This window comes from Agelaius tricolor, unplaced genomic scaffold, assembly GCF_023055355.1.
Source record: "Agelaius tricolor isolate 1412-34295 unplaced genomic scaffold, bAgeTri1.0.p SCAF_21, whole genome shotgun sequence".
Classification (NCBI taxonomy): Eukaryota; Metazoa; Chordata; class Aves; order Passeriformes; family Icteridae; genus Agelaius; species Agelaius tricolor.
This window is the reverse complement of record NW_027269281.1, coordinates 13253952-13280195: the sequence shown is the minus strand read 5'-3', so window position 1 is coordinate 13280195 and position 26244 is coordinate 13253952. Positions and strand designations below refer to the sequence as shown.

The window sequence follows — 26244 nt, the reverse complement described above, 5'->3', positions numbered from 1 at the left end:
TTCCTGAGGTATCTGCAAGATTTCAGTAACTTTGTAACTAGTACCTACAACTGTTATTTTTTTACCTGTTGCTATTTTGGTTTTTTTAGTAAACTGCTATTTTTTCACTTATATCTACTCATATTCATTTCTCCTTATTGGTGGAAAGGGATTGGTTAAAACTATAAGGAGAGGTGTCCTAGGGTGACTTTATGATACTGAATTGTATCCCCATTCATCTGTTTAGCCCAGAAATAAGTTTTACACCTTTAAGACTGGTTCTGGGGGGAAGCAGGGGGGGTGGAGAGAAGGAATGTGCAGCTTATTTTCGGGAACTGCACTAAGTCCTCCGCATCATTCTTCTGGACTGTGTTGTCTGCAGAATGGACAAACGGTGGAAGAGAGCTTTCCTTTGGTTTTGGTTAGTTTTTAGCTAGTTGAGGCAGAGAAGTTCTCTGGACTGTGGTTTTTCTTTTTCTTGGAACTGTTTGAACCTGCTCTGGACTGAAAACCCAGAAGAGCACCAGGAGGTTACACCTGTGGCCCATTGGGGCCTGACCTGGGCGACGGCATTACCAGCACTGGAGGGACTGATAACAGACTGAGTGAGCTAAGCTACAGCCCATGAAGGGGACTTTCTGAGTTTGCCATCTGTCATGGTTTGACACTGGCACAATGCCAGTGCCCCCATGAGGATACCCTCTCCCTGGTTTCTGCTGTGAGATGTGACCAGGAATAAGCAAAGCAGGCTTCCACTTAGAAATAAAGAAAACAAAACTTTATTAACTACACTACAACTATATATAAAAAGGAACACACACAGGAAAAATGAAAACCTTACAAATACATTTCCTCCTCCCCCCACCAAATTTCCAATACAATACATCTATTCCCCAAATCACCAACTCTTGGTCCAGCACCACCCTTCAGACAATCAATCCTCAGTTCATCAAGAGGAGAGGAGTCCTTCTTGTACCATGGGCTTCCCCTGGAAACACAGTTGAAGCCTCGTGTGTTTCCGTGTCACTCGTGGCACCGCCCAGAGTACATCTGCCGTCGTGACCTCTTCCTTTCATGTCCAGTGCTCTCACCACTGCACACGGACCAGAGCTGCTTCTAGGGTTGTCTTTTTAAGGATGCTTTGTCCCGATCCAAAAAGGGCACAGTCTCTCCTTTGGGACACCTGTCCCCCCCATATTTCACCCCCTGGGGCCGAGGGGTACCAACACTGAACCCTCTTGGTTCTGAGGCATTGCCTCCTCCTAGAATGCAGTCTCTGTATCACAAGGAACATGGTTTTGTTTATGGCTGTACAAAAAGAGTCCAGCAAAAGCCAGCCATCATCTCTTCCCACTAAGATTCTTCTCTATTCTTCCAACATCTCTCACTTGCTCAGACCTCTCTCACACTTGCCCATTTCCTTCTTTATCTTCCACTCTATCTCTCTTCTAGGAAAGGTCAATGTTCTGTAAAGTTTTCATTGTCTGAAAAGGGGTTAAAAGCTCCTACAAGCGGCCGGCTGCACCCCCCCCCCCCCTTCTTCTCAGCCGTGCTGCCGGCCCAGGCACATGTTTATCAAGTTTCAAGGTAACAGTCCCAGGCACCGGCTCTCTCTCTGTCTCCCGGGGGGGGGGGCTGCCCGATGGCTCCTGGTGTCTCTCTCTCTCTCTCACCCTTCCACCCCTGGGGTCAGGCCTACCTCTCCCGTCCACATGGCTTTTCCCCTCCCCCCGTCCAGCCAGCAGCTGGGCCGGGGGAGAGACCCGAACTCTTTCCCGCCAGAAACCCAAGAGAGCCTCCCAGGGGAGAGCTCTGCTTTTAACCCCGTGTTCTCAGAGGCGGATCTAATGTCCTAATGGCCACATTAGATGCCAATATTAAAATCTGAACATCCATTGGCCTAACCACAGCATCCCAGAAAACACATTTCCTGTCAAACCACCACACCATCTCTTCGGAGCAGCACGAGATTTTATTGTTTAACATTGTTCATATTTTGTGTTGCTGAATGCTTTGCCTGTTAAATAAGCAGGGTTTTTTCCACTTTTCTCTAAGGAAACCTTTTCCTGAACCAGTTGGGGGAGGGGCCATTTGAATCTGCTTTCTAGAGGAACCCCTTTGCAGGTTTTCTCCCAAATTTGCCATAAACCAGGACAGAAGGTAACTCATTTTAGAGTGTCTACCTCTTAAATTGTCATAAACTAAGACACCTTGCCACCCATAACCACATTGCCATGGCATCAGGTGATATTCCTTAACTGCTTGTTAACCTTGGAAAAAGCCAAAACAATTTTCTAAGAAATACCAAAAGGAGTATATTCATTACCCAGGAATGTTTAAGATACTGAATAGTTGTTAAAACAAGGGAGAAAACATCACATAAGAAGGTGGTGAAGGTGCCATTCTCTCTTTCTGCCACGACAATCCTCTTGGAGGAAGTGTAATTGTTATTTGTCTCCATGAGACAGTTCCTGAAGTACAATAATGGAATCAGTACAGAGCCCAAATAGCAGATTAAGCTCAAGGGTAGTGTTTTAGTAATAAATATCCCAGTACCACTATCCTAGGTTACAATATTAAGATATATTCTATTCCCATCCTCAAGAGCTGTTGAAACCAGGAGGGGCATTGTTTTTTTTCTTATCTCCTGTTAATGGGCCCATCAATGCTTTTCCACATGACTCAGAGGTAACTCCCTCCAGGAGCCATTTCTGTTTAATGGACCTGCCATGTGAGTCATAGAATGATAACAGCCCATTGTGAGATGCTCTGCCCAGGGGGGAGGAGCTAAGCATCCCCACCTGGATATAATCTGGGATTTGGGACAGAACAGTCAGTCTTTCCACTGGATTCCCAGAGGAATGGCTGTCTTTTCCACTGGATCTTCAGAGGAAGACTACACCCTTTCTACAGGATCACTGCTCCAACAGAACCACATTTGCCACTCCAGGAAGACTGCAGCCACCAATCCAACTGGACTGCTACCAACCCCCCGACCAACAGGGTGTCAGGTTGTATTCTGACTTTGTCAGTGGTTTGTCTTTTGTATTGTTGCATGTATTTTGGTTTTCTTTTCCCTTTTCCTAATAAACTGTATTTCTGACTTGGAGTCTCTCACTGGTTTTGCTTTCAAACCAGAACATAATTTTGGCGCCCAATGTAGGGCATGCGGTACTGAGAAAACTCAGAATTACAATTTTGTATTGTAGAAGGCACCTATTTGCTATGATGGTCAACATGCTTATGTGGGTCTTATACCTAGCTCTCTATATTTTTCCGCACATGGAGCATTATCTGCCGATTATAATGCTTCTGTGTAAACTAGGGTATGGTATAAAAATTGCTTTTGTGGTCTATTATATCTATTGCATGATAACCTCTGAGACAATGAACGTAATTTGGAATATGTACTCAATTTTGTTTGCTTGTCCTAATCTAAGCTGTTACGTCTGGGGCCTCAACAGTTGCACCCAGCCCCTGGGGGGAGGGGTAAAGAATTACTTTTTCCAGCCTTTCAGACTTGACACAGCAGTTATTGAAAATGTTGAGTTCTCTCTGGATGCCAAGGACAGCATAATGTTGTTGTTAGTTCTGCTTTGTCTTCTCTGCACAGCCTGCAACATGCTTAGAAACAAAACACTACATGGTGTGGTGCAGCGTCTTCTTGAGGAAGATGAAAGGAGAAGCAAAGCAACAGCGTCCGTGTCCACACAGAATGCCACAGAGGAGGAAAGAACCAAACACCAAACAACACCATCCATGTCTATGCAGACTGACACAGAGGAGGAAGGAACCAAAAGCAAAGCAAGAGTGTCTCTTGTCTACACAGACTGTCACAGAGGAGGAAGAAACCAAAAGCCCCATCTGCATCTCCACACAGACCGTCACCGAACCAGAACAGCCTGAACCAGTAGCAGTTGCCCCTGTTTAGAAGAAGAAATCAAAGAACAAATCAGTCCGCATAGTGACTGATAAGGATGCAGCAGGACCTTCACACCCAGCGGAAGAGACAGAGCCAGAAATCATCACTTGCTCTCTATCCCTGGGTGAGCTGCATGACCTGTGGAGGGAATTCACCTGCCAAACGAACGAGTCCATCCTGACCTGGCTGCTCCACATCTGGGATGCTGCAGCCAATGACACCATTCTGGATGGAAGTGAGGCCAGGCAACTGGGATCACTGTCCCAGGATTTGGTCATTGGCCAGGGGATCGGGAGAACCCAAGAAACTCTCAGCCTCTGGTGGCGACTGCTGACGAGTGTGAGGGACAAGATACCTTTGTAAAGAAGACCTCCAAGTGCACCAAGGAAAATGGAGCACAATGGAATAAGGTATCCGATGCCTGAGGGAATTGGCTGTTGCTGGAGATAATTTTCTCAGAAGATGAGAGATTTCCTAAGAGCCCAGATTGTGTCCAGTGCGCATTACAAATGTGGTTGAGATTTGCACGGCTTGGACCAGAGATGTACTCCTGTTACCTGGCAACACTACAATGGAGGGAAGGCGAGGACAGGGTGGACGTCTTGGCCAATAAACTAAGAATTTACGAGGACACTGTCACCTCCCCATTTTGTACCCATGTCACGTCTGTGAAAACAAGGCTGGCTGAGCAAGTACGGAACTTGATTGAAGAAGGCCATCAGAAACTGAAAAAGGAACTTAAGGAAGAAGTCTACCACATCTTGCCAGAACCAACAATAGTCTTTGCCATTAGGAGCCGGTGTCCCCCAGCCAAGGAGAGAGGATACACTCCACAAGGTAACCTCTGTTTTTTCCTTCAGGAGCATGGAGAAGACATGAGGAAGTGGGATGGAACACCCACCTCCTCCTTAGCAGCCCGGGTACATGAACTGAAAAGAGGAACACAACACAAGAAGCTCATCTAGACTCAATGCTGCTCCAGTCTCTTGCACACAGAATTCCAGACAATATAGGGATGATGATATGACTGATCCTCTTGAAAGAACCTCAGGAACCTATTTACAGGAAGAGAGCAACGTGTCCCACGACCAGGAATAGAGGGGCCCTGCCTCTAGCCAGGTAGAGGACAGGGACAATCGAATCTATTGGACTGTGTGGATCCGATGGCCTGGCACATCTTACCCACAAAAATATACGGCTTTGGTTGACACCGGTGCCCAATGTACCCTGATGCCATCAAGGTACATATGAGCAGAATCCACTTCTATTTCTGGGGTAACAGGAGGATCCCAGCAGCTGACTGTATTGGAGGCCGAAGTGAGTTAAACTGGGAACAGGTGGCAGAAACACCCCATTGTGACTGGCCCAGAGGCTCCATGCATCCTTGCCATAGACTGTCCCAGAAATGGATGTTTCAAAGATCCAAAAGGACATCGCTGGGCTTTCGGGATAGCTGCTGTAGAGACAGAAGACATCAGAAAACTGAATACCTTGCCTGGTCTCCCTGGTCTCTCAGACGACCCCTCTGCTGTGGGACTGCTGAGAGTTGAAGAACAACAGGTACCAATCGCCACAGCAACAGTATACCATCAGCAATATTGTACCAACACAGACTCTGTGATTCCCATGCAGGAGATGATTTGTAAACTGGAGAGCCAAGGGGTAGTCAGCAAGACCCATTCGCCCTTCAACAGCCGCATTTGGCCAGTGCGCAAGTTCAGTGAAGAACGGAGACTGACGGTAGATTACCATGGCCTGAATGAGGTCACACCACCACAGAGCGCTGCCGTGCCAGACATGTTGGAGCTTCAGTACGAGCTGGAGTCCAAGGCAGAAAAGTGGTATGTGACCATTGATATTGCCAACACCTTCTTCTCCATTCCTTTGGCAGCAGAATGCAGGCCTCAGTTTGCCTTCACCTGGAGGGGAGTGCAGTACACCTGGAACCAACTGCTCCAGGGGTGGAAGCACATACCCACCATCTGCCATGGACTGATCCAGACCACTCTGGAAAAAGGTGAGGCTCCCAAACATCTACAGTATATTGATGACATCATTGTATGGGGAAGCAGAGCAGGGGAAGTCTTCGAAAAAGGAGAGAAGGTTATCCAGATTCTGCTGAAAGCTGGTTTTGCCATTAAGCGAAGCAAGGTTAAGGGACCAGCTCAAGAAATTCAGTTTCTAGGAGTCAAGTGGCAAGATGGACATTGTCAGATCCCGACAGAGGTAATCAACAAGATCACCGCTATGTCTCCACCTACCAACAAGAAGGAAACACAAGCTTTCCTAGGTGCCATAGCTTTTTGGAGAATGCATATTCCTGAGTACAGCCAGATTGTGAGCCCTCTCTACCTGGTCACCTGCAAAAAGAATGATTTCCACTGGGGCCCTGAACAGCAACAAGCCTTCACCCAGATCAAACAGGAGATTGCTTATGCGGTAGCCCTTGGCCCAGTCAGGACGGGACCAGAGGTGAAGAATGTGCTTTACTCTGCAGCCAGGAGCCATGGTCTGCCCTGGAGCCTTTGGCAGAAGGTGCCTGGTTAGACTCAGGGTCAACTGCTGGGATTCTGGAGCTGGAGCTACAAAGACTCTGAAGCAAACTACACTCCCACAGAGAAGGAAATCTTGGCCGCCTATGAAGGAGTTCAAGCTGCCTCAGAAGTAATCGGCATCAAAATGCAGCTGCTTCTGGCACCTCGGCTACCAGTGCTGGGGTGGATGTTTAAAGGAAAGGTTCCTTCCACACATCACGGCACCGACACCACATGGAGCAAATGGATTGCCCTCATCACTCAGCGCGCCCGTATTGAAAATCCAAATCGCCCTGGGATTCTGGAAATTATAACAAACTGGCCTGAAGGAGAGACTTTTGGATTATCTTCTGAAGAAGAAGAGGAGCAGGTGGCATGTGCCGAGGAAGTCCCACCATATAATGAGCTACCAGAGACTGAATGATGATATGCCCTCTTCACTGATGGTCCCTGCCGAATTGTAGGCACTAACCGGAAATGGAAGCTGCAGTATGGAGCCCCACACAACGAGTTGCACAGGCCACTGAGGGACAAGGTGGATCGAGTCAGGTTGCAGAGCTTAAAGCTGTCCAGCTGGCTTTGGATATTGCTGAACGAGAGAAGTGGCTGAGGTTCTATCTCTATACTGACTCATAGATGGTAGCTAATGCTCTGTGGGGATGGCTGGATCGCTGGAAAAAGGCCAACTGGCAGCGCAGAGGGAAACCCATCTGGGACGCCGAGATTTGGCAGGACATTACCACCCGAGTAGAGAGGCTGACCATGAGGATTCGACATGTGGATGCGCACGTACCCAAGAGTCGGGCTAATGAAGAACATCACAACAATGAGCAGGTGGACCGAGCTGCCAAGGTGAAAGTATCACAGGTGGATCTAGACTGGCAGCACAAGGGAGAATCATTCCTAGGTTGTTGGGCCCATGATGCCTCTGGTCATCAGGGAAAAGATGCAACATACCGATGGGCCCGTGACCAAGGGGTGGACCTTACTATGGACAACATCTCACCGGTCATCCACAACTGTGAGACCTGTGCTGCAATCAAACAGGCCAAGTGGGTGAAGCCTCTGTGGCACGGTGGGCGATGGTTGAAGTACAGGTATAGGGAAGCCTGGCAAACTGACTACATCAAACTTCCCCAAACATGCCAAGGCAAGTGCTATGTACTGACCATGGTGGAAGCAACCACAGGATAGTTGGAAACCTACCCTGTGCCTCATGCTACTGCCCAGAACACCATCTTTGGCCTAGAAAAGCAAGTCCTGTGGAGACATGGCACACCTGAGAGAATTGAGTCGGACAACGGAACCCATTTCAAGAACAGCCTTATAAACACCTGGGCCAGAGATTGTGGTATTGAATGGATATATCATATCCCTTATCATGCACCAGCTGCCGGGAAAGTTGAATGGTGCAACGGACTACTTAAGACTATCTTGAAGGCACTTGGCAGGGGAACCTTCAGAAATTGGGAATTGAACTTAGCAAAAGCCACCTGGATGGTCAACACCTGAGGGTCCATCAGTCGATCTGGTCCTGCCCAGTCTGAACCCCTGCACACAGTGGATGGAGACAAAGATCCTGTGATACACGTGAAAGGTATTTTAGGAAAGACAGTTTGGATTAATCCCACCGCAGGCAGGGGCAAACCCATCCGTGGGATTGTTTTTTCTCAAGGACCTGGTTACACTTGGTGGGTAATGCAGAAGGACAGGGAAACCCATTGTGTACCACAAGGAGACCTAATTTTAAGCGAGAACTGTGTCTAAAGTTTCATTCTGTATATATATATATATATATATATATATATATGTAAGAGGATATTGGTTTGGGTATAGATGGTAATAGAATAAGGGGTGGATTATGTCCTAGGTTACAATATTAAGATATATTCTATTCCCATCCTCAAGAGCTGTTGAAACCAGGAGGGGCATTGTTTTTTTTCTTATCTCCTGTTAATGGGCCCATCAATGCTTTTCCACATGACTCAGAGGTAACTCCCTCCAGGAGCCATTTCTGTTTAATGGACCTGCCATGTGAGTCATAGAATGATAACAGCCCATTGTGAGATGCTCTGCCCAGGGGGGAGGAGCTAAGCATCCCCACCTGGATATAATCTGGGATTTGGGACAGAACAGTCAGTCTTTCCACTGGATTCCCAGAGGAATGGCTGTCTTTTCCACTGGATCTTCAGAGGAAGACTACACCCTTTCTACAGGATCACTGCTCCAACAGAACCACATTTGCCACTCCAGGAAGACTGCAGCCACCAATCCAACTGGACTGCTACCAACCCCCCGACCAACAGGGTGTCAGGTTGTATTCTGACTTTGTCAGTGGTTTGTCTTTTGTATTGTTGCATGTATTTTGGTTTTCTTTTCCCTTTTCCTAATAAACTGTATTTCTGACTTGGAGTCTCTCACTGGTTTTGCTTTCAAACCAGAGCAACCACTAAGTGCTACAGTGCACAGAAAACTGCAAAAGCCAAAACCAGTCTTTATCATGTACAGTAAAAAAAAGAGCATGGTACAGATCAGATAAACTAATGTTTAAAACTGATAAATCAATATCGGGACCAGCAACTGTTAAGAGATATAAGTTACTTCTAATACCTTCTGGTAAAATCTGTTATTATCTCAAACCCTTTGAGGACCCTGTTGGGTACCAGAAAGGACTGTTTTGGTTTAACTCCAGATAGCAGCTAAGCATCCCACAGCTTCTTGCTCCCTCCCTCCTGGTAGGATGGGGGAAGAATTGGAAGGGTAAAAATGAGATAGCCGTGAGTTGAGATCAAGACAGTTTTAATCATTAAAAATAAAATTTTTTTAAACATTTTGTAAGGGGAAAAAATCTACCCACCATCTGTCAAAGAGAAAGGGAAATAAAACCCAAGAAAAACAAGTTATGCAAATGAAAACAGTTGCATACTACCAACAGACTGATGCCAGCCAGTCCCTAACAACGCTGTCTGTCCCCCCATAGGAGCTACTATGAAGAAATTTATTCTAGTGATAGCCAGTATACCTGAGTTTGGGATTACACTTTAAGAATAATTTATACTAACTTCCCAGTAATGAAACTCCTTTGAATGTTTTAATGCTTTGTATTTATATTCTTATTTGTAGTTGTTTGCATGTCTTCTTGAGGAACTGTTCTGTATCTACTTTTTAGCACTTATCTTCATAACCAAATACTTAAATAGTAGATATTCCATAGGCTTTATTATACAAATCTTGGTTTTGACAGAAATATTATTTTTTTAGACTATTAAGGAAATCTTTGATTGTTTTTACCTGTGCTTAGTATTTGGTCCCTCTTGATAAAAGAATGTTACTATCTTCTAATGTTGTTGTGTTTTTTGTTTTATGCATCCTTAGCATACTTTAGAGTATCTATTAGATTCTAAATGTAAAATAAAGAAAGATTAACATTCATGTGGTATTCGTACCTACTTAAACTGTGTGAAAAATGCATATGGTGTACTTGGGATACCAATAAATATATCTTTCATGGTCAGATTTTCTCAAATGTTTTTCTGAAACTATTCTCAAGAATTCACTGTGTTCATTAAACTTTGTAATATGCTTGTACTTCTAACATATGTGTTGCTGTAACTCTCTTCAGTTTCCTTAAAGGAGATATGCTTATTGTGCATAATGAATTAGAAGATGGCTGGATGTGGGTTACAAACCTACGTACAGATGAACAAGGTCTTATAGTAGAAGACCTGGTAGAAGAAGTGGTAAGTAATTTTATATTCAAATCTGTCGCAGAACTGTTTTTATTACGGCAGGGGTTTTCGGGGTCTCTCCAACCCCAGCTGCCGTAGATGTCCAGATAGCGAAGTCCAGCTAAGCACAACCTGTCCGGGTCCCTCAGGCAGGCTCCCAGACTCAGGCAATCTTAGCAAGCAGCTCAGCTCTTTGGTGAATTCAGCTCTTTAGTGATTTCAGCTCTTTGCTTGCTAAGTGCCGTGGCAGACGCAGGGAGAGAGAGGAGAAGAGCTGTATGAGGTTCCACAGAAGTGTCTTTATTGGCAGCTTCTGCGAAGGGTCACAGTGACAGCTCTTCTGCAGAATTGGGCAGAAGTGGGTGTTTATATAGGGTATAGGGATTTTGGGAAACAATCCAATAATAAGGGTTGAGGCAGATATGACCTATCATCTTACAGAGAGATAACGAGTGTCCAAAGGCAGAAGAGGGGCTTCTTAGGTCCAGTCATCATGACTAGGCATTTCTTATCTTAGGCAAGTGACTGCCAGGGAGGCCTTGCAGGCCCTGTGGCTGCTACAGAACTGAGATTTGATTTTTATTTTTTGTTAGTTGTGTGTAGAAGTTAACATTGAAATTAAACCAAACTAGTGTTATTTAGCTGTCTGACTCTTTCTACTTTTCTAAACCTTCTTGCTGTATTTGAATCTGCCAGCTTTTAAGTAGTTAAACAAACATTGTCTAATTTAATATCCAAAGTACCCCTCCTTGTTATCCAAAAAAGCTCATGTGCAAATGAATGATACTGTGAACTTTTTAAGCAGTTTCCTAAACTCACCAGTCCTGATAAATAACTTGCTAGTAATTCAGTTATATTCTTTTTGTTTGTTTGTTTGCTTTGAAATATTCATACATGTATAGACTTAAATTTTGCCAAATGTCTTTGTTTTCGTTTTTTTTAAGGGCCAAGTGTGAATATCAAAATTCTGATGAGTTAATTATACGTAGAAGGGCTTATGCTAAGTCAGGAAGCTAATCAGGTGACAAAGATAATTGAAATTGATTTACTGCAAGATAAGAGATTATTTAATGGACAAAAACACCCACCCCACCCTCCCACATGCTTTTTTTCCAAAGTAGTTCACCATTGCTTTGGAGTCTTGATGATGTTTGCTTTGCAGCATATGTATATTGCTATTAATAAAGTTTGCTTCACCTGTTCTCATATCTGTATCAGGATGTGAATGGCTAAATTGAAAAGGTAGTGTTAGAGTATCTAACTATAATTTTCTACATTAGTGGTTGAAGTTCACAAAAGTTTAGATTTAAGTTACCACACGTAAAGAAGGACTTGAAGAGTGACAGAAACAGTCCTTTGAAATAACGTGTTATGGCTCAATTTCCACTGAATTCCAGTGAATGAAGTTGAAAACCTCTTTACATGAACTGTGCAATAAGCCATCTAGTTCAAAAATGTCTTGGACTGCTTAGTGTTATTTCTACAGAAGGTCTTAACCTATGAAGTTTACTTTTCTAAACTCAAGCATACTGTCATCATGTACTTAATATGTTAATTTTCCTATTAGGGAAGAGAAGAAGATCCACATGAAGGAAAAATGTAAGGATTTTTTTGTTTTTTTTTAAAGCAAATCATAAAACAACTGTTTGTAAACTTTAGCTATGAGATTGGGAAGGTGAACCAAAGTTGAATGTACTTGTTTTTTAATCTTTAGACTTTTCTTCTATTTTAGCTGTTGAAGTTGCATAGGTCATTGACATGAAGTCTTGTATTAGTTATGCCTAATGTTAATGGGTTTTGCAGTGAAAATCTTGAATGAGTCTCTGTGATCACTTTACCTAGAATATATTCACTGGAGGATGTGGTGTTTTCTGATTTGTGGGGATTTTTTATACACATACAGTTTAGCTTAGAGGTAACCTTTTTTCAGGTCTGCTTAACTCTAACTGCAGGAGAGGGATCAAAGTATCATTTAGAGGAATGATAGTATAATAGTAACACTTGATATTAGCCTCATGTGCTAGCACTTTAAATGAAAACCAGGAGACACTAAAATAATTTGTTTGCAGTGATTTCCAACTTGTTAAATAATTAAAAAAACTAATACAATTTACAATGAACAATGAATTGATACAGGAAACTTGATTGTTATATGATTTCCTGTTGTAAAGATGAGCAGTGAATGAAAGTTACAGAAAATTTCTAGTAGCTGGATAACTTAATCTGTCCTCTATTTGCTTGCAATAATTGCAGCTTCTGCTTTCTGTATTTTTTACCCAGTTTGCAGTCTCCAAAGGACTGATGTTAGAAGAAGGCATTTCTTCTGGTGGTGTTTTCTTGATTGTTTGTTTTTGTTCCTATTAGGGGAAAGAAAATTGTTGGTGTGTAGCTTCAGTTTACAGATTTTCAAAGTTGTGCTAGTCAGTTTGGTATAGCAGCCTTACAGTAGTAGGGATGCCTTCAAATACAGGAACTTTTTTTTTTTTTAAAACAAAGTAGTTTGTAGCGAATCTTGAAGCTTGGATACTCAATTCAGTCACTCATGCTGCTCAGAAGATTCCAGGGGAGGCAGGGATTTCTGTAAATATTCCAATAGCCAGCGATTTTCCTGTAAAGGTAATATAGAAAGCAAGTTAGAACTGTTAGAACTAGGGCTCTTTTTTATGTGTAAGAGGCTTTGTTTTACACAAAATCACAGAATCGTTAAGGTTAGAAAAGACCTCTAAGATCAAGTCCAACCATCAACCCAGCAGTACCACCACCATATTCACCACTAAATCATGTCCTCAAGTGCCATATCCATGCATTTTTTGAACACTTCCAGGGATGGTGACTCCTCCACTTCCTTGGGCAGCCTGTTTCAATGCCTGACCACCCTTTCCACAAAGAAATTTTTCCTAATATCTCATCTAAACCTCTCCTGGTGCAGCTTTCCCTTTAAGGCCCTAGTTTGGTCCCATTTTGGGCTATTTCACAGAATCATTTGAGTTGGTAAAGACCTCTGAGATTGAGTCCAGTCTTTGACTGATCACCATATTGTGAACTGGACCAGAGCACTAAGTGCCACATTCAGTCTTTCTTGAAAACCTCCAGGGAGGGTGACTCTCACCTCCCTGGGCAGCCCATTCCAATGTGTAAGTACCCTTTCTGTGAAGAAATTCCTCCTGATGTCCAACCTGAACCTCCTTTGGCACAGCTTGAGGCTATGTCTTCTTGTCCTGTCACTTGTTACCTGGTAGAAGAGGCCAACCCCCACCTGGCTGCAACCTTCTTTCAGGTAGTTGTAGAGAGCAGTAAGGTCTCCCCTGAGCCTCCCCTTCTCCAGGCTAAACAACCCCAGTACCTTCAGCCACTCCTCAGAGGACTTACTCTCTAGACCCTTCACCAGCTTTGTTGCCCTTCTCTGGACACGCTGCAGCACCTCAATGTCTTTCTTGCAGTGAGGGGCCCAGAAATGGACACAGTATTTGAGGTGTGGCTTCACCAGTGCTGAATACAGGGAGGCAAATCACTACCCTGGTCCTGCTGGCTACACTATTTTTGATATAGGCCAGGATGTCATTGGCCTTCTTGGCCACCTGGGCACACGCTGGCTTATGTTCAGCCAGATGTCAACCTAGGCTGTAGCGCCACATGAGGTTGTTTTGACCCAAGTGCAGGACCTGGCACTTGCCATTGTTGAACCTCACACTGTTGGTCTTGGCTCATTGATCCAGCATGTCCAGATCCCTCTGCAGAGCCTTCCTACCCTCCAGCAGATCAACACTCCCACCCAACTCAGTGTAGTCTGCAAACTTACTGAGGGTGCACTTGATCCTCCCATCCAGATTATAAAGATATTAAACAGGACTGGCCCCAGCACTGAGACTTGGGGAACACCATTAGTGACCAGATATAAACTGGCTGTAGCACCATTCACCACCACTCTCTGGGCCTGGCCATCCAGTCAGTTTTTTTCCCATCAGAGGGTACCTGTCCAAGCCATGGGCTTCAGCCTCTCCAGGAGAATGCAGTTGGAGACAGTATCAAAGGCTTTGCTAAAGTCCAGGCAGAAAATATCCACAGCCTTTCCCTCATCCACCAGGCAGGTCACCTGGTCAGAGAAGCAGATCACATTGGTCAAGCAGGACCTGCCTTTCCTAAACCCATGTTGGCTAGGCCTGATCACCTGTTTTTTCTGCACATGCTGTGTGATGGCACTCCAGATGATGTTAGTCAGGCTGACAGGCCTGTAGTTCCCTGGATCCTCTTGTAGATTGGCATCACATTGGCCAACCTCCAGTCATCTGGGACCTCCATGTTTCACCAGGACTGATGATAAATAATGGAGGGCATCTTAGGAAGCTCTTCGACCAGCTTCCTCAGTACCCTCAGGTGAATCTCATCAGGCTCCATAGACTTGTGAGTGTTTTAGTGGCTCGGCAGGTCACTAACTGCTTCCTTTTGGATTGCAGGGGATCTATTCTGCTTCCTGCCCCTGTCTACCAGCTCAGGGGGCTGGGTACCCTGAGGATAACCAGTCTTTGTTAAGGACTGAGGCAAAGAAGGTATTAAGTACCTCAGCCTTTTCCTCATCCTTGGGAACAATGTGTCCATCCCATCTTTCCCCCCACATCCAATAAAAGATGGAGATTTTCCTTGGGCCTCGTTGTTAATGCATTTGTAAAAATACTTTTTATTGTCTTTTATGACAGTAGCCAGATTGAATTCCAGCTGGGCTTTTGCCTTTCTAATCCCCTCTGCATGACCTAACAACATCCTTGTATTCTTCCTGAGTTGCCTGCCCCTTCTTCCGAAGGTCATAAACTCACTTTTTTTTTTTTTAACCTGAGTTTCTGTGAAAGCTCCCTGTTCAACCAGGCCAGTTTTCTTCCCTGATAGCTTGTCTTTAGGCACGCAGGGACAGCCTGCTCTTGCAACTTTACAATTTCTATCTTAAAGTATGTCCAGCCTTCCTGGACCCCTTTGTTACTAAGGACACACTTAAACATGCATGCATGTACATATCCACTCTGCAATGAAAGGCCCTATTTCTAGCTTTCCTTTAAAAGGCAGGATGAGCTCTCAAGATGAAGCATGTGGTATGTCACATGTAAACTGAATACCTGTGCAACATCAAGCTGTTTCCTATAATCGGGTTGAAGACTGGATAGATTGCTGTATTTTTTTGGATGATGATCTGATGAAGGAAACTAAAGCGATTCTTATTCAGCAGTTAATAAAACTGGAGTTTATTTCCTCAGCTTCTAGCGAAATTCAATTTTAGTTATTCTGTATAGTATTTAACTTTCATTAATGTCCTTGGGCTTTGTATTTCATGCTTCAAATAAATTGCTATCTGAGACTGGCTTCAAATACTCCTGTCATTATCTAGCATTCAAACAATGCCTTTAATCTCTAAACACATTTGGATTTGAACATCTGCTTTGTGTTGGACACCTGTACTCAAGTTTATATAGATGTAGATATTTATTTTTCATTCTGTTGGTAGAAAAACAGAATTGCTAAATAACATAACAGTTGCTTATATAATCTATATTTGCTAGATTTTTTTAAACAAAAATTCATTCATATGTACCAGAGATTAATTCATAGATGTCAGAGTCTTAGATGTCACACCTACTAAAAAAGAGAGCTGATAATTTTGCTTTCTAATTTTTCTCTTTATCTTTAAGATGGTTCCATGGGAAGATCTCCAAACAAGACGCTTACAATTTACTGATGACAGGTACTTTTATTTCAGATGGAAATACAGTGGTAGGGGAATGAGACAAATTAATCCTTTGAGACTGCAGGAAAACCTGTTTTTTCTTCTGTATGAACATAGGAGCATCAGATCTGTGGTTGCTACTACATTGGAAAAAACCTCATGGCTGAGCATTGAGTGTTTTTTTTTAATGTTCTCAAGTAAAGTTAGTTTCAGAATTCTGATTGAAATAGCTAATTTTCAAAAAATTTTTGTAATATACATAAATATATCTCGGGCTTCATTAAAATACTGAGGAGAAAATACTGTTCACAGAATTACAGAATATTCTGAGTTGGAAGGGACCCTCAAAGATCATTGAGTCCGACTCCTGGCCCTGCACAGAACCATCCCCCAAGAATCACCATGTGCCTGAGCATGTTGTCCAAACACTTCTTGAACTCTGGAAGGCTTGATGCTGTTATATACTTATGGAAGAATGTATTAAACTTTAGTCTCCTCATAGAGGAAATATTTTTTTAAATGAAAACATCAAGATTTCATACTCATACTGCCAAATAACATACCTTAAATATGAGAACAAAAATATTTAGTTTTTTTGAAAATATTGTCAAAACTCATATGCACACCATATGCTCTTGTAAAGAGGTGACAAAAGTTTGGGATAGGTTGTCACCTACAGCCAAATGATTTGGCATTAACTTTGGCAGTTTAGTACTACTTCATCCTTTTTGGGGGAAGAATGGGGATCACTGTTGGAACTTAGATCAGACTTTATGTGTGCAATTCTTGCTAATTTGTACAGAAAGAGCTTTGATAAGAGCTCATAAGTGACACAAGTAACAGTTAATAATGCTGTATTATTATATCTTTTCAGTTGGTCAGGTGTGCAGTTTTCTTGTGAGGCCTTCAGATAATACACCTGGTGATTATTCACTTTATTTTCGGACCAGTGAAAATATTCAACGTTTTAAAATATGTCCAACATCAAGCAATCAGTTTATGATGGGAGGCAGATATTATAATAGGTAAGTTTTAATAGTTGTGTGTATTTTACAGTTTTGTAAGGAACTTGTATAACATATTGCTGATAACTTACTGATATGATCATAAAGTTTCAGTGTTTCTTAAGGATATACTAGGAGTTTTAACTAACTTGCTTAGTAGTTAGTTGTAACTAAGTACATTCTGAAAGCCTTCAAAAGCTTAGGTGTAACTTGTTTCTTTTGAAGTATTTTTCTCCTTCTGTAAATTATTTTCTTTACCCTATACATTGGATTATGACATGTAATTAGGAGAGTGCTGTGTTGTCTTGGAAACTATTTGTAATTAGGAGTTTTGTGTATATGAAAGGGGAAAATTAAAATATTAGTTTTATTGGAGACATTCCGTAGGGATTTTAAAGTATAAACAATAGAAATGGGTATTGACAACAAAGGGAAAAATTACCTTTATTGTTGAAAAAAGTCATTAAATTAATCACCTTAATATATCTGAATATTTTGGTCAGAAGTGCAGATGGTGACAGCTCACCTTTCTCTCTTAACTGAGGCCATTGCCTGTCACATGATCAAAAATTTTCTGGACGTGTTCACCTAGAACCAGGGCATTCTTCATCCCAATAGAGAATTTCTCTCAATTCCAGCTTGGCTTCTGAGTGGGTAGAGATCCAGCAACTGGTGTGTCTGAGAAAATGTTGAGGTCTCCTAACTAAGAAGTTCAGTGGACTTCTTCATATGATTTCAAATGGACAATGGTTTGAGACTAAGCAATTGGAACCTTATTAACCTATATATATCCCACACACAGACTGCTTGAGTATCTTCTACATTAATCAATCTGGCCTCCAGACATCCTCATTGAAAATCAAGCTAGCTTCAGTGTCAGCCTTTGAATATAAATCCTCTTTTGCCCATTCTCTAGTTACATAGTGTATCGGGAGAATGATAGATTTCAAACACTGTAGGTGATGTCAAGCTAATTAGCAAATTAGTGGAAGTCTTATTAGTCTCAAATGGCTTCGCAGTATTAGAGAGTATAGCTCCTGAAACTTACTGCAGTAAGTTATTACTTCCCACTGCTGGATTCACTAGAGAAGATTCTTTCCTTGACACTGGATGGAAAAGAAGATGAAAAGATTAAGCACCACTAAATTATGATAATATGCTTTTAGAGGGCTTTTTGAATATTTTGGTACCTAGGTTGCAAAGATCTTCCTCAGTGTGAGAGAACTACTTGGCTTTGAAAGACTTATAGTTTTAATTGAATGTTTTGGAGAATTACTAATATACTCTTAGGCTCAAATTCTGTCCAATTCATATTTACTGACAGTTGATAGACTTCTTGAAAGTTCAAACATGCAGGATAATGATGCAAAATGAAGGTGGTAACTGCCCCAAATTATTTACCATAAGATATACTTCAGAGGGCAATAAATGAGAAGCAGAAAAAAAAGGAATAGCTTTCTGTGGACTTCTTAATTCTTGTACTGGTTTATTTGTTATGGACCCTGGAAGAAGGAAGTCTTTAAATATGTGAAGACTAAGGTGGATTGTTGTATGAAACAGTCAGAAGTTGCTGAAAAGCATCAAATGGCATTAAATTCAGAACAGAAATATAGGAAGTATGAGTTTCTGCAAGATAATGAAATTATTTATGAGCATTTATTGGGGCAGAGAGAACATCTGTGTTTATTCTTCATCAAAAATGTAGAGTTTGTCTTCAAGGTGAAAAACTAGAGGTTGAAGATGTGCTGCTTCTTTAAATGCATATGTTAAACAGTTTTCATTGATCTTTTTTATAAGCTATTTCTTTAAATACTCTGAAGGTATCTGCTTTAAATCTGATACTAGTATTAGACTGGAACTTGAAAAAAATCATCCTTGGTAGTATTGGTGATATTTTGCCCAACGTCTGGGAGGAATGATGAGGAGGACTCCATCTTATCAAAAGGCTAATTAATTACTTTATTATGCTATATTATTCTATACTATATTACACTATATTACATTACATATAAACTGAATCTACAAAAGCACTCAACTCAACTCAACTGCACAGAATCTCGTGACTGTCAGCCGACAGTCCTGACACACACGCTTGGCCCTGATAGGCCAAGGAAACAAAACACCATCACTTTGGGTAAACAATCTCCATATTGCATTCTACTTTGGCACAACACAGGAGCAGCGAATGAGATAAGAATTGTTTTGATCATTCTCTTCTCTGCTTCTCTCACTGCTTCTCTCAGGTTCAGAGAATGTGAATCCCACATGGTAGTAGTGTTGTTTCTCTTGAATATTCTTCTCTTGCTGCTTTAGTGATTTTAAGTGGGATTAAAAAATGGATAAAATAAAGCCAATCTTCTTTTGCAGAGTATTGATTACAATTATAGCCACAAAAATTGTAGAACAAAGTTTTCCGTACAAAAGTAACAGCCTGAAGAATAGTTAAGAAACCAACTCAAAAGCTGACTGTTGTTTTATTTTCCAGGTAATGTAAATATCCAGACATGGGACTGGAACCAATATAAGCAATGCTATGTATCAGACTATATTCCAAAAGCCAGACAATGTTATTTTGGGTGATCATGGCAAAAAATTCCTGGGTACATCTTGGGAATCTAGTGTTCTGTCAGGCATAGGACGACTACTTTTTCTACTAACCTTCTCCATTTGCATGTTCACCCACTATTCTGCATATAAATTGCTCAAAACTTCTATTGATGAGTATAACTAACAGACCATATTTACACTCATATGGAGATTTGCTTTCCTTATTTCTTATATAATCTCTACAAAACAGACAGTCTGTAGTCTTTTAGTTGTCTATTTGAAGGTCTTAATATATAGCAAATGTGAAATACATATTGAGTGAATTATTTTGACTAGATATTGAAATAGTATTTTTCCATGGACTTCAGTAAAGCATGTAACTTTTGTGATCTTTATGTTTATTCCATGGACAAGATAGGTGACTACTGGGGTACTTATCACTAATGAGGCCACACCTTGGATACTGTGTTCAGTTCTGGGCCCCTCACTACAAGACACATATTGATGTGCTGGAGTGTGTCCAGAGAAGGGCAACGAAGCTGTGGAGGGCTCTGGAGCACAAGTCTTATGAGGAGTGGCTGAGGAAATGGAGGTTTAGCCTGGAGAAAAAGAGGATCAGGGGAGACCTTATTGCTCTCTACAACTCCCTGAAAGAAGATTTTAGCAAAATGGGTGTTGGTCTCTTCTCCCAAGTAACAAGCAATAGGTCAAGAGGAAATTGCCTCAAGTTGTGCCAGGGGAGGTTTGGATTGAATATCAGGAAAAATTTCTTCACCAAAAGAGTTGTCAAGCATTAGAAAGGGCCTCCTAGGGCAGTGGTGGAGTCACCATCCCTGGAGGGATTTAAAGGCTGTGTAGATGTGGTACTTAGGGACATGGTTTAGTGGTGAACTTGTCAGTTCTAGGTTAATGGTTGGACTTGATTATCTTAGAAGTCTTTTCCAACCTAAATGATTCTATGAATATCTACTTTTTCATGTAAAAATTGTCAAAGTCAGTTGGGGGGCAAGGGGCATGATGGTGAGACAGGAGATGTGATTTTACCAACTGCATATCATGAAATCTCAAACAGAAAATATATGCTTACTAGTCTGTGGCCACACCATCCTGAACATACTCTGTTTCATTTCATCTTAGAAGCTAAGCAGCTTTGGGCCCAGTTAATACTGGATGGGAGACTGCTTGAGAATACTGAGTCCAGGTGTTGTAGACTTCTAGAAAAGGGCCATGAAGATGATGGATTAGAGTATCTGTCGTTTGAGGACAAGTGGAGAGAGCTGTGACTGTTCAGCTTTGAGAAGAGAAGGTGGTGGTGGGGAATCTTATTATTCTGTATAAATTCCTGATAGGGAGGGAGCAAAGAAGAGAGAGAGAAACTCTTAGTAGTGGTGGCCAGTGTGATGGTGATCAAACACTGGAAGGGAATAGCCTAAGAGCTTGTAGAGTCTCCATCTTTAAAGATATTCAGAACATTGCTGAACAAGATTCTAAGAAATCTGTTATACCTTCTTTGAAATGGGGACTTGAACTAGGTGATCTTGGATGTCCCTTGCAACCTCAGCTGTTCTGTGAATAGCTTCCATGTTTTACAGTTGGGTTTCTTTTGTTTGTTTTTGTTTATGATGTGGTTTTGTTACAGGAGGGTGTGGGTTTTTTTGGTTTAGTTTTTTGCTTTGGGGTAGGTTTTGGAATTGGGGTTTTTTTTTTGGGTGAGTGGGGTTGGTTGGATTTTTTTGTTTATTTGTTCCAGTTGGAAGGGACCTACAACGATTATCTAGTCCTGGACTGACCAAAAGTTAAAGCATATTACTAAGGGCATTGTCCTCAGACAGGCATGGGACATCAACTACCTCTCTGGGAAAAGCCTGTTCCACTGTTTGACCACATTCTGGATAAAGAAATGCTTCCTAATGTCAAGTCGCAACCTGCCCTGGCACAACTTTGAACCATTCCCACATGTTCTGTCACTGGATCACAGGGAGAAGAGCTCAGCACCTCCCTCTTCACTTCCCCTCCTCAGGAAATTGTAGAGAGCAATGAGGTCACCCTTCAGCCTCCTTTTCTCCAAACTAAACAAACCCAGTGTCCTCAACCGCTCCTCATAGGACATTCATTCCAGCCCTTTCACCAGTTTTGTTGTTCTTCTCTAGACGCATTCAAGGACCTTGACATCCTTCTTAAATGGTGGGGCCCAGAACTGCACACAATACTCAAGGTGAGGCTGCTCCAATGCTAAATATGGAGGGATAGTCACCTCTTTTAACTGGCTGGTTATGCTGTGCTTGATGCACCCCAAGGTGTGGTTTACCCTCTCGGCTGCCGGGGCTCACTGCTGCCTTCGATTGAGCCTGTTGTCAATGAGCACCCCCAGATCCCTTTCTGCAGGGCTACTCTCCAGACAGAGTTTACACGCTAGTTGAGCTTTGGCCTTCGATGTCTTCTCCCTTCATATGGAAACAAGGGCTCTGTAATTTTTCTGTGAAGCCTGACCTCAGTTCCAGAGATCCTAAAATTTTTTTCCCTCTGAGCTTGACAAGGACTTCCCTGTTCAGCCAAGCTGGTCTTCTGTCCCATTTGCTTGACTTGTGACACTGGAATTGCCTATTCCTGTGCTTTTAAAAGGTGGTTCTTAAAGACCAACCAGTACTCATAGACCCCTAAGCCCTCAAAAGCAGATTCCCAGGGGACACTGCTAAGTAGCAATCTGAATAGCCTAAAGTTTTCTCTCTTGAAGTCCAGGGTAGAAACTCTGCTGTCCTTTTTTCTCATTACACTGAAATATTTAAACTCAACCATTTCATGATCACTGTGGCCATGACAGCCACCTACCATCGTATCTCACGAGTCCTTCTCTGTTTGCAAACAATAAGTCTAGGATGACATCTTTCCTAGTTGGCTCACTGAGTACCTGTCACAAGAAGTTATCTCCTACAAACTTTAGGAATTTCCTAGAGTTAATTGTCACAGCAATATGATATCCCCAGTTGATGTCAGAGAAGTAGAAAACTCCCATAAGGATAAGGGCTACTGATCCAGAGATTTCTCCTAATTGCCTGTAGAATAACTCATCAGTGCTATCATCCTGGCTGGGAGATGGATAGCAGACACCTACTCTGACAGCTGCTGTTTTCCATCCCCCAAATCCTCACCCAGAGTCTCTCAGCCACATTAATGTTAACTGTAAGTACTGTACAGTCACATCTCTCCCTTACATACAGTGCAACTCATCCACCTTGCCTGCTCTGCCTATCCCTCCTGAATAGCCTGTAGCCCATCATTCCAGCACTCCATTAGCATTGCCACCCTCAGGTGATACCATGACAACACTTGGCTTACCTTCAGCTCTCCTGTTGGTGTCCCCTTCCTACACTGATTGTAGTTTAAAGCCCTCTCAATCAGTCCTGTGAGTTTATGAACAAGGAAGCGTTTCCCCTGTCAGGACAGATGGATCATGTCAGGTCCCAGCATACCTTGTGTCTCAGACTTTCCATGGTTATAAAAAGCAATATTCTGGTAGAGGCACCAGTCCTGGATCCAGATGTCTTGAGTTCACCTGTTTATTCTAAAGCCTCTCCCTCTTACTGGGAAGACTAAGGAAAATGCTACCTGTGCTTGCTTTTGGAGTATGGCAGAAATGTAGTATTGCTTATACAGGTTGTGAAACTTCCAGTCCCATGTCTGGATATGCTAACCACCTGGGAAGTAAAATGCTATTTGAATGTAAGGTGACAATTTTAAAGTTTCACTTCGGATTTTAGAAGGTGGAGTAGGATAGGCATATCTCATGCCACTTTGTCCTCTCATTCTGTTTTCTTTCTGAAATCTCACCTTTCTAAGAGAGAGTTTTCCAAAAACTTGAAAAATTTAGAAGGGGGACAGCAGCACACAGTGGTGTATCTGTTGATTCCATGTCAAAGTAGAACATAAGAAATATTGACCTAACAGTTATAGATTGAACAAGCTTTCAAATTATCTTTAATTTGAGAGATGAGACAATTTTCAGACTAGATGATGACTGGAGTTGTTGGAAGACTTTTTTATTTTAACTGATATATTAATCCATGTTTTGATAGGCTGAACAATATGGGCTTAACACGTATTAACATGTTCATGTCTTTTTCCTTATAATTTAATGATGTAGTGTTCTGTTTTCTGTATTCACTATTTGAAATGTCAGTGATTCCAAAATTGGCCAGATAGAAACTTTCTAACACAGTTTTGAGTATTAGAAAGTAGGCATTCTTTATTGCAGCATGCTGGTCACTCTAATCAAGTGCCCTGAGCATCAAGTGAACAGAGTTTTTATCATACACACTGATTAAATATTCATTAGCTATCCCTGCTTACTTGATGTACATGTATTACATATTAATTAGCTATCCCCACTTCCTTGGCTTTATTTTACATAGTCACACCCCTTATCAGAAGTCCTTATATGCTTCTTCAGTAGTCTTCAACATCTGGTGTCCTTTTTTAGGTGGCTGTTCCTTGAGCCCTGCTTTAGAGTAAGCGCAATATTGTTGTTTTGCATAACTTCTGCTTTGTCAGCCTTGCAGAGCTGAGCTGGCATCCTGCTTGCATTTTGCATGACTTTTGTTTGCCTAAGTTACATCCTTTATCTATTTCTCCAAGGCTGTTCTGTTCTGTTCTATTGTCCTTATCAGAGTAAAATGCTGTTCTGTTCTAACATCCTTATCATCAGCTGTTGGAATAACCCTTAATTCACCCATTAAGTATTAAAAGACTGATACTACTTAATATGATGAGATACTTTTAAAATTATCCATGTAGCTAGGATCTGGGCAGCCTAATAAACTATGCTAAACATTTTACAATTACTAATGTAACTGTAGTGTAGTATTGAGACTCATATTTATTTCTCCATATCAAAGCAAGTTTAACCATTCCTTTTTATAAATTCATACTTATTTATACCTTTCTTGATGTATTTTGTGTAAGTAGGATTTTGTTGATGTCAGATGCTGAAAATTTTTATAAATTCTATTTTCCTGTCACCTTGATTCTTTTTGTGGTCTGTTCCATCTCATGCTTTGTATTTTATGTTATATAACTTGAATGACTTGATAATTCATTCTCAAGTGTATTTGATTATATGTAGTATCTTTCTGTTTGTAATGTTTGGTTTGTTCAGTCATTTGGACTGCTTCAGTGGTGACAATAGATAATGACCATCTGAGTTGAGTGTGTGGGGGAGAAGAGGGCTAAAGAAATTGTATAAAGCTACTTTATTATTGATTGCCCTCATATTGGCAATAGCTGTTCAACATGCAAAATACAGTGAGTGATTATTTTATACAGTGTAGTAAAGCTTAAATTTTCATGGTGAAAATGGCATATGCATGTTGCATATCAATAAAAATTTAAATTTATTTGGGGTTTAGTAATATTGAAAAATTCAAGTCATTACAAACTTGAAAAAATAACTAATCTTCCTGTGAACATTTTTAGCTTAATGCGTATACACTAGTTCATAGCTTTAGAAGAATGAAATTGAGACAAAGCAAATAGATGTCTTTATATTGATTTAGTTACATGTATTTTAAAAATTATCATAAAAACAATTATATAGTATCCTATATTTTTCCTTTCAATAAAATTTTATCCAATTGTAATAGGCCAAAGATCTAGCATGCGTGCCTCCTTGATTACATTTGCACACACAGCTAACAGTTTATATGAAATGAGAAAACACATAATGTCTGTTTTTGTTCTCTTCTGAATTACCTTCTTATCTTCAGGTTTATATTTCATATATGACTGCTTCATCTGTGTTGATGTTAACTTCTCTTTATTACAATGTAACTTTCAATAACTACAAAAATAAGAGCAATTCAAAGATATATTGAATTTTAGATTGTGTCTGTCACTACTTCTTTCCTGATCCTTCAAAATAGAATTTAAACCTGACTTTGGTAATTAAAATGTAAGCTTACCCATAGAAACATGTTGCTGACTGGGTGTTTAATTTAACACGATGGTTCAGTGATTTGACGTACAATCTGTATAGTCCATGTTACAAAACTTTTTTTGATTTCCCATTCTCATCTTCCAAAAAAAAACTTGATTTCAACAGTTTGAAATATCTTCCATTCCCCTTTCTTAGTTACTCTAGGACTTTGAAAATTATTACCAATAAAATAGCAATTTTCAGCCTGTTTGGAGAGCTGAGAAATGCACATGTGTTACTTGAATGTGGAAAAGGTAGTGTACTCATTTGGCATTGAGGTGGGTTGACCTTGTCTGGTTGCCATGTGCCCACCAAGACCCCTTCTCGGCCCCCAACCCCCTCAGTGGGACTGGGAGAAAAATAGGGTAAAAAACTTGTGGGTCAAGAAAAAGGCAGTTTAACAAAGAAATGTAAAGGCTGCACAGGGAAGCAAAGGAAAAACAAGAATTTTTTTTCTCTTCTTCCCATGAGCAAGTGATGTTCAGATACTTGCTGGGAAGTAGGGCCTCAGTATGCATAGTGGTTGCTTTGGAAGACAAATGCCTTAATAATGAATGCCCTCCCCCCTCTCCCCTTCTCTTAGCTTTTATTACTGAGCACGTCATACAGTATGGGATATCCCTTTGGTCAGGCTGGGTCAGCTCTCCTGGCTATGTCCCCTCCCAAGCTCTTGCCCACCCCCAGCCTATTGGCTTTTGAGGAATGGGGTTGGAGAGACAACCTTGATGCTGTGGGAGCACTGCTCAGCAGTAGCCAAAACTGGTTGTTTATCAACCTCTTTCTAGCTAAAAATACAGAGCACAGCACTGTGAGGACTGCTGTGGGGAAAGTTAACTCCATCCCAGACATACT

The 26244-nt window shown here is 41.5% G+C and overlaps 1 protein-coding gene across 1 annotated transcript in view; it reads left to right on the top strand.

Annotated features, from left to right (window-relative positions):
• LOC139599006 (ras GTPase-activating protein 1-like) overlaps positions 1–26244 on the top strand; it is a 128256-nt gene that overhangs the window by 41747 nt on the left and 60265 nt on the right. The window contains exons 5-8 of the mRNA XM_071445935.1: positions 10058–10175; positions 11731–11762; positions 15839–15891; positions 16748–16898. Coding sequence (XP_071302036.1) covers positions 10058–10175; positions 11731–11762; positions 15839–15891; positions 16748–16898 — 354 coding nt within the window. The remainder of the gene's footprint in view (positions 1–10057; positions 10176–11730; positions 11763–15838; positions 15892–16747; positions 16899–26244) is intronic.